This window comes from Colossoma macropomum, unplaced genomic scaffold, assembly GCF_904425465.1.
Source record: "Colossoma macropomum unplaced genomic scaffold, Colossoma_macropomum, whole genome shotgun sequence".
NCBI classification, from domain to species: domain Eukaryota; kingdom Metazoa; phylum Chordata; class Actinopteri; order Characiformes; family Serrasalmidae; genus Colossoma; species Colossoma macropomum.
Window position 1 is genome coordinate 12198 of NW_023495299.1, and position 8556 is coordinate 20753.

Consider the following 8556-nt stretch of genomic DNA (forward strand, 5'->3'; position numbering starts at 1 on the left):
TTAACTGCAACCCATGATTCTATAGCTGTGGGAAGACACTCTCTAGATCAGGTGTGAGGAACTCCGGTCTTAGAGGGCCAGATACCTGCACAAACACACCTGACTCAACTCAGCAGCTAATTGCCAGGCTTTGTAGGTGTGTTAGAGCAGGAAAATGATCAAACTCTGCTGGACTAAGGCCCTTCCAATCCCTGGTTTAGATGCTGCAAATAGGTGGAGAAATCTGAAAAGTACTCTATAATATCATCAAGGTACACCAAGGATTTAAAAATCTGGCCAGTCAGACATTGCTGCATCAAACACTGGAAGGTGGTGGGGCTCTGATCACAAACAAATCGGCCCAGTACTGTGGTCAAGGTGGCCAGTAAAGTATCCAGTAAATCCTAAGGACTATGTGTCATGCAAGACTTCATAGTGGAGGAAAAATTACATTATAAACATAGTTTTCACTTGTCAGTTTATTAGCAGAGTAATACGCAGCAGTTGAACACAGTTAACAAGTAAATACGCTATTTTTTAAGCTAACTAATAACAAAGCTTTCAGTTAACAATGTATTCAAAACTATTTTCTAAGCACTCAATCAGTAAATAAGTTACTAATGCTTAATAAACAGATAACTAATATAAATAATATATACAAAATGAGTATTTAATTACTTATTAGCATATAATTATCAACAAATCTGTAACCCTTAATATAAAGATTTATCTTTTTTTTTAATATGGTCCACATAGATGTGTGTGTGTGTTACATTATCTTAAAACATCATTGTTCACTTAATGTGAATAACCAAGACTTCTGTTTACTTTTGTTAAACACTCAAAGGTTACATGCTACTCTTATTTTTTGTTTTGTTCACATACATTTTAAATAATGGAATTTCCCCTGAATTGGATTTCTGTTTTTGTTGTGGTATCAAATCAGGTGTTGAAAATCATGTAATTTCTCTGGTATCAATGACCAAAGTTCTGGGGCTGTGACAGTGTGTAGGTGTGCCAGTGTTTGGTTATTTTGGTAATACTGAATTGTGTTGATTTTCTCCTGATAAAATTTTAGAAGTCAGGCTGGTTGGTGGTTCTCACTGTTCTGGAAGAGTGGAGGTGCTTCATGGAGAGACCTGGTCCACAGTTTGTGATGCTGACTTTGACCAGCAGGATGCAGAGGTTGTGTGTCGAGAGCTGGGCTGTGGGCTTCCTGTGGAGGTGCTGGGAGCAGCTGCTTTTGGCAGAGGGGAGGGTCAGGTGTGGTCAGAGGAGCTTCAGTGTAGAGGCAACGAATCTCAGATTCGCTTCTGTCCAACATCATCTTCACTTAAACATAACTGCTCCCATGACAGTGATGCGGGACTCATATGTGCTGGTAAGAAATGCTTTTGTTCAAAAGCAGTATCATATTTCAACACATTTCATTTCAACATTTTAACATCTCACTCTCTCTCATGTAGACAGTGTGCGGTTGGTGGATGGAGGCAGTCGCTGTGCTGGGAAAATAGAGGTTCTTCATAGAGGACAGTGGGGAACAGTTTGTTATTTTGGCTGGCATTTGACAGCATCTGCAATGGTGTGTAGAGAGCTAAATTGTGGGGAGCCACAGATTATTGAACCTTCTAGATCAGAATCAGGACTAATCTGGATGAGTGATGTGGGGTGCAGTGGATCGGAGTCTACACTGAAGAACTGTGGATCAACGGGGTGGGAAGAAAGTGACTGTGCATTTAACATTGATGTTAAACTCATTTGTTCAGGTACGCATCAATTTAGTTTAAAGTCAATTACACACTTTTTACAATAGCAGGGGCCTTTGTTTTACCCATAAAATGGATTAAAGCTTGAAAATGATTAACTTATGTTCAGATCAGCATAAAATATCAAATTTAATCTTGGAACTAGATTAAATAAATTATTATTTTATTATTGTATTTTTTTTGTAATAAAATGTGCTTAAGAGGAATATAATTCAAATATATGCAGGTCACAAAAAGGTCAGGCTCACTGATGGTCATCATCCATGCTCTGGGAGAGTGGAGGTGTTTCATAGAGAGACCTGGTCCACAGTGTGTGATGCTGACTTTGACCAGCAGGATGCAGAGGTTGTGTGTCGAGAGCTGGGCTGTGGGCTTCCTGTGGAGGTGCTGGGAGCAGCTGCTTTTGGCAGAGGGGAGGGTCAGGTGTGGTCAGAGGAGCTTCAGTGTAGAGGGGATGAATCTGGGATTTCAATCTGTCCAACATCATCGTCATACAAACACAACTGCACCCATGACAGTGATGTGGGATTAAAATGTTCTGGTAAAGTACAGAATCTGAACATTCAAATATTTTAAATCAATAACATACTTGTTGTGAAAGATATATTTGTCTGTAATCTGTGAACTACTGTTTTAATAAGCTCCAAGTTGTGTGTTTAGGTCACACTCAGGCTCTGCTGGTGAACAGTTCTGACTCCTGTTCTGGTCGTGTGGAACTCCAGTACCTCAGTGAGTGGGGCACAGTGTGTGATGTAAGCTGGGATATAAGAGCTGCCAGTGTCCTCTGTGGTCAGCTGAAGTGTGGGAGTGCTGTGGCTGTGTTGGGGTCAGACTGGTTTGGGGAGGGGAGTGGCCGGATCTGGGCTGATGTGTTTGATTGTCAGGGGAACGAAAAACACCTGTCAGAATGTCCCATTTCATCATGGAGTCGAACTGCATGCTCTCATAAACAGGATGCTGGAGTCATCTGCAGTGGTGAGCTCTAAAATTGTCAACTGTGTCTTAGAGTAATATACATTGTGTTAGAAAATGAATATGTAACTATGGCACCCTCAGTCAAATATAAAGTATTTTATTTAAAGTGATCATTTTTCCGTTCAGGTTCCTCTCTGGCATTTCATGAGGGGCGAGTGCGGTTGTCTGGAGGGATGGAGTGTGAGGGGGAGGTGGAGGTATACTTCAGACAGGACTGGAGGAGAGTTCTGCTGGACTCCTGGAGTGAGTCTGAGGCCTCTGTGGTCTGCAGACAGCTGGGCTGTGGCTCTGTGTTGAGCTTCTCCAGCTCCTCTCCATTCAGTCCTGATCACAGACACATGTGTGTGATGGGTTTTAGTTGTTCTGGGACTGAAACTCATCTGGGGAACTGCAGCAGCGCACAAGCAGTCAACTGCAGCTCCAGAGAACAGCTCTCAATCACCTGCTCTGGTCAGTATTTTAACTGTTTTAAATAATTCTCAATTTAAAAATATGACCATGCCATGTGACCATGCCACAAAAGAACTGAGTTTATAACAAGGGAGAATAACTCAACAGCTTAGAATGATAAGGTTCTATCTGCATTCAGTGCATATTTGAGATATTGAAAGTCAAAGATTTAACTTTCAAAATATGACTTTCATATCCTAACAAAGTAATAGAGTGTGTTTACATGCACATTATTGATGCTGAAACGTTTTAAAAAAAAATGATTATGTTTAATGCAAGATGATATTTGAGTGTTACAGCACATTTATGATTACATTTTTTCCTATTATCTGATTAACTAAGTGCACGTAAACACCTTGAACAAATTACTGACAGCATATGATCTTCTGCAGTTATCAGATTATTAAATACATGTAAACTCACTCATTGTCTTGAGATACTTTTAACCAGGGGAGCTTTAGCTTGTTCATTGGCCATGGGAGTTGCATGTGGTTGTGGGCCCTACAGGTCTAGCATCCAAACACTCAAAACGTGTATTCTTAATGAAGGTGTACACACTGCTGCCACTAGTCAGTGACTTTCAGCACTGCCATTCATTAACTCTCCATTACTGCAAGAAACCCAGAACCAAAACACAAAAAGCAATGGTCAGTCAAGCTTTGAAATTTGCTCTGAGAAGGCAGTCAATTCCCAAATGAAACTGAAGTTAGCTTCTGATTTCCAGGTTCCTCATCTCTGTTCCACCTTAAACGGTGCTGCAGTCACAGTCTAGCACCTGTAACTGCTCCACCATATAAAGTGAAATGGAAAATTTGAATAAGAACCTTGTGAATAGGATGACAGTTACAGCCTCACTCACACCTTTTAGCTAAAAATAGTCAATTGGAGGAGAGTTTCTTAGCTGATACGTGATAAATCCATTAAATTTATCAAAATTGATTTTTGATGTTCACATGCACATTTGCCATGACAGAACCAAGTTGAGATATACAAAGGCAGGGGAAAAAAACACAACAAAATTAAAAACCTACACCGAATCATTCTAGGTTAAAGCATACTGACACGATGGGAGGACCCACTGAAATAAAATAAGAGAGCTGAGATGGGCAAAGACGAGGAGAAACAACACAGCAAACTTCAAAACCTAAACTTAGTCATCAAAGGAAAAAAAACTTATTGGCACACTGGACATTAAATATGTTTATTGTCCATTCATGTCTTACCCTTGAGGTACAAAATTAACTTTGGGTGTTTACTTTGACATCACAAAGCTCAGTTCAACCATTGTAGGGCAAAATGAGCAACAGGTAATAGGGAAAGAACTCACAACTCGGGCGAGGGAGTTCCTGCTGGCTAGGAGGGGAATGACCAGGCATGTGTGTGTGTGTGCATGTAGGTAATTCAGCTCACAGCTCCATCAGGCTGGTTGGTTCTGGGGGAGACTGTGCAGGAAGGCTGGAGGTTTTCCACAGCGGCTCATGGGGGACAGTGTGTGATGACTTGTGGGATATTGAGGATGCTCAGGTGGTCTGTAGACAGCTGCAGTGTGGAGTGGCCCTCAGTGCGCTGGTACCAGCTCAGTTTGGACCTGGAACTGGACCCATATGGCTGAATGAGGTGGAGTGTGAGGGGAACGAGACGTCTCTGTGGAACTGCAGATTTCATCTGTGTGGAGAGGATGAATGTGGACACAAGGAGGATGTTGGGGTCGTGTGCTCAGGTAAATTGTGATGACTGCTGCTGTCCTTCAGATTTTCAACCTATTTTAGTTTCTTTTGGTCATCTCTGAAACTGACAACAATAGTCACTGCTTCACATACAGCAAATATTACATTTCAATAGTTTTGAGATTTAATGTACAAACCCAATTCCAAAAACATTGGGACCATGGGGGAAATGCAAATAAAATCAGAAAGCAGTGATTTAGAAATCTAATTTGAGCTGTATTTGAATGAAAACAGTACACAGACGAGATATGTAATGTGTTATCTTGACAACTTCACTGTTTTTGTAAACATACACTCATTCTGAAACTGATGTTTGACATATGTTCCAAAAAAGTTGGGGCAGGGGCAATTCAGGACTAGAAAGAACGAGTGATGCATAAAAGCTTGAGTATAAAAGAAGCAACCAGGAAAGGCTTTTATGAGCAAGAATGAGTTGAGGCTCCCCACTTTGTCCAAAATGCATCAGTAGAAAATCCAACAGTTTAACAATAATGTTCCCGAGTGAGCAATTGCAAGGATTTTACATATATCACCCTCCACGGTGCATAATAACATCAAACAACTCACAAAATCCAGACAAATCTCAGCGCGTAAAAAGGAAAAGGCTAAAAACCACAACTGAACACCCATGACCTTCGACCCCTCTTATAACACTGCATTAAAACACACTTCCGTAATTGATATCACTACAGGGGCTTGAGAATACTTTGACAAACCGTTGTCAATAAACACCATCTATTGCTGCATCCAAAAATGTAAATTAAGACTGTACTATGCACAGTGGAAGTCATATGTCAACAACATCCAGAAATGCTGGACTTCTCTGGGCTTGAGCTCATCTGAAATGGAAAATTGTGGAAAATTGTTTATGGAAATAATGGACATTTTGTTTTCAGGACCAAAGAAGAAACAGACCATCCTGATTGTTACCAGCGTAAAGTTCAAAATCCAGTGTTTATCATGGTATGGATGTGTATTAGTGTGTAACTTGCACATCTGTGACAGCACCATTAATGTTGAACACATTCTGAGCAACATATGCTGGCTTTAAGATGCCGTCTTTTTCAGGAATATCCACGGTTGTTTCAACATGTCAACACCAAGAATCATTCTGCATATGTGAAAACAGCACGGCTGCATAATCAGAGAGTGCAGGTTCTAGATTGAGTGTAGTAGACTACACCTGAGTGTAGTCTAGACCCGTCTCCTATAGAAAATGTGTACAAAACCAACAACAAAGGTCCCAAACGGTTGTGCAGCTGAAAACTTTTATAACTGAAGAATGGCAAACAAATTCTGCTTTCAAAATTGGTTCAGTTTGTGTCTTCAGTCCCCAAATGATTAAGTGCTGTTAAAAGGAAAGACACAGTGGCAAACATGCTAATGTCCCAACTTTTTTGGAAAGTGTTGCAGGCATCAAATTTGGAATAAGTGCAAACATAAAATATTGTGTTTTTGTACCATTTACTATTTAATATGGGTCAAACGGAATTTACTAATCACTGCTTTCTGTTTTATTATCATATTGCAAACTGTCCCAACTGTTTTAGAAATGGGTTTATAGAAAAATGTTATTGTTTTTTTTTACTGATATTTTAATTACCAGTATGTGGATTGTTTTGAGGGTGTAATGGATGAGATCTCTTTCATCTGAGAAGCAGCAGGCTAATTCTAAAGTGCTCCTTGTATTCAGTGTCTATCATTTTTGTTGCACCAGAGTTTAAAGAGTTCAGACTCACTGAGGGCTGTGAGGGGAATCTGGAAGTGTTCTACAATGGAACCTGGGGAAATGTGTGTGTAAATGAGATGACTGGAGAAACAGCAAGTTTGATTTGTCAAGAGATGAGCTGCGGAAGATCTGGCCATGAACAGGGTGTCAGAGCAAAGGTGGAATCAGCTCCTAACTGGCTGGATAATATGCAATGTCGGAAACATGACTTCACTCTGTGGCAGTGTCCATCTTCACCCTGGGGACACAACAAGTGTGACAGTCACAGTGAGGTGGCTCACATTACTTGCTCAGGTAGGTTGTACTTCTTGGACTTGTAGGACTAGATGCTTCCATAAAAAGAATATTTCGTAATGCTTTATTTGAAGACTATCTACATTGGAACTTCATAACACATTTATAAGCATTGAATGACATATTTAAAAGTAAGACTTTTAAGAAGTGTTTCATAAATCAATGGCATTGTTTTAACATAAGGGGTTAACCCTTACAAATACCAGTACCGGCAATTTCAGGAAACTTTGCTGAGCTGAGACAAACATTTTGCAACAGTGTCAAGCAAGCACTCCTTTTAGTAGCTAAAGCATATTTAGCAATAGTAAGTTTTTACAGATAGACTGCCTTTCCTTGTTTACAACAAATAACAATGTTTAACATTGTTTCCTAGCAATGAATATTACAGCCTACTAGGCTATATAGATCACTATGTCATACCCATGCAGTTAAAAGCTGCACACTTAAGAACTCTCCGTAGCTGTGATTTCACAAGACTAACAATTTTAAACATAATTCATGTTGAAGATCTGAGGGATCATTGTGTTACGGCAGCAGTTAGAATCACAATCGGAGGCCACTGTGGGGTCTGGAGGGTTATTAAACATAAACTGTCAATGTTTAATTGTTCCTACATTATTTTACTGTACACAGGAGAAGAAAATCATCTTGTGCTACAAAGCCATCTGTCTTCATTTCCCCACCAGAAACAGCGTTCAAGTAAGAACAAAATACAAAATACAAGAGTTCAGTCTTAGCGTGTTCCTGCACAGCAAGGCTTAGTGCACATCATTACTGTGAACATTCTTGACTGTTTTGACAAGTATAGTTTGGGTTCAGTATTCAGTTTTTGCCAAATATCTTTCTATGGGATAAATACACACTAATGCAACTTTACTGTATTGTGAGTTCTTTAACTTCTTGTGTGGTGTTGGTGATTCAGAGGACCTGCCTCTCAGGCTGAGAGGAACTGAGGAAAGCTGCTCTGGGAGGCTGGAGGTGTATCATAACGCTAAGTGGGGGTCTGTCTGCGATGATCTGTGGGACATCAGGGATGCTCAGGTGGTCTGCAGGCAGCTGGGCTGTGGGCCGGCGCTGAGCGCTGATGGGAGTGCTGTCTTTGGGGCTGGTGAAGGGCCTATCTGGCTGAACAGAGTGAAGTGTAGAGGGAATGAGATTCACCTGTGGGACTGTCCTCATTCCCTGAAGAACCACACTGACTGCTCCCACAGGCAGGACGCTGGAGTCACCTGTGCAGGTCAGAAGGGCCTGTTGGATTTCAGGGTTTTAGATCCAATCAACATCTTTTCTCTTAGTGTTAACTGTCTGTAAGGCAACTATGATTACTTTCATCAGTGTCCTCTGAAGTTGTTTTGAGAGAGAGTTGACACCCAAAATTCTTTCCTCCTGACATGAACATTTAATCATTTTGTCTTGCTAGTCTTTAATAGAGACTAGAAAGCTATAGAGCTGTCTTCACAATGGGAAATTATTGTATGAAAAAATCACTGGCTGTAACACTTTTGGTGTTGACATGAAAAAATACACAATACACACATTGTTATGTAACATAGCTGACTTCTGACATATAGCCATGTAGAATAAACATTTGAGATAGTGCCTAGAGTGCCCATGGGAAACTCCTTTTAAAAATAAA

At 40.4% G+C, this 8556-nt stretch overlaps 2 protein-coding genes across 2 annotated transcripts; both read left to right on the top strand.

The window, feature by feature from the left end:
- Positions 1-1352: 1352 nt before the first annotated feature.
- LOC118801663 (scavenger receptor cysteine-rich type 1 protein M130-like) lies at positions 1353-3004 on the top strand (the record flags this gene model as incomplete). Its single annotated transcript, XM_036562024.1, has 5 exons — positions 1353-1360; positions 1450-1749; positions 1988-2286; positions 2406-2720; positions 2847-3004. Coding segments are annotated over exons 1-5 (1080 nt in total), but the record flags the coding sequence as incomplete, so codon positions are not given.
- A 1540-nt stretch (positions 3005-4544) lies between these two features.
- LOC118801664 (scavenger receptor cysteine-rich type 1 protein M130-like) lies at positions 4545-7873 on the top strand. Its single transcript, XM_036562026.1, has 4 exons — positions 4545-4890; positions 6615-6920; positions 7554-7619; positions 7845-7873. Exons 1-4 carry the CDS (start codon positions 4545-4547, stop codon positions 7871-7873), a joined length of 747 nt encoding a protein of 248 aa, XP_036417919.1.
- Positions 7874-8556: the final 683 nt, after the last annotated feature.

Bases quoted from the DNA above. Each gene is read 5' to 3' on its own strand.
- LOC118801664 (XM_036562026.1), top strand. From the start codon at position 4,545: ATGTGTGTGTGTGTGCATGTAGGTAATTCAGCTCACAGCTCCATCAGG. The intron at 4,891-6,614 runs GTAAATTGTGAT...TTGTTGCACCAG, and splicing joins TGTTGGGGTCGTGTGCTCAG to AGTTTAAAGAGTTCAGACTC. The intron at 7,620-7,844 runs GTAAGAACAAAA...GGTGATTCAGAG, and splicing joins CCACCAGAAACAGCGTTCAA to GACCTGCCTCTCAGGCTGAG.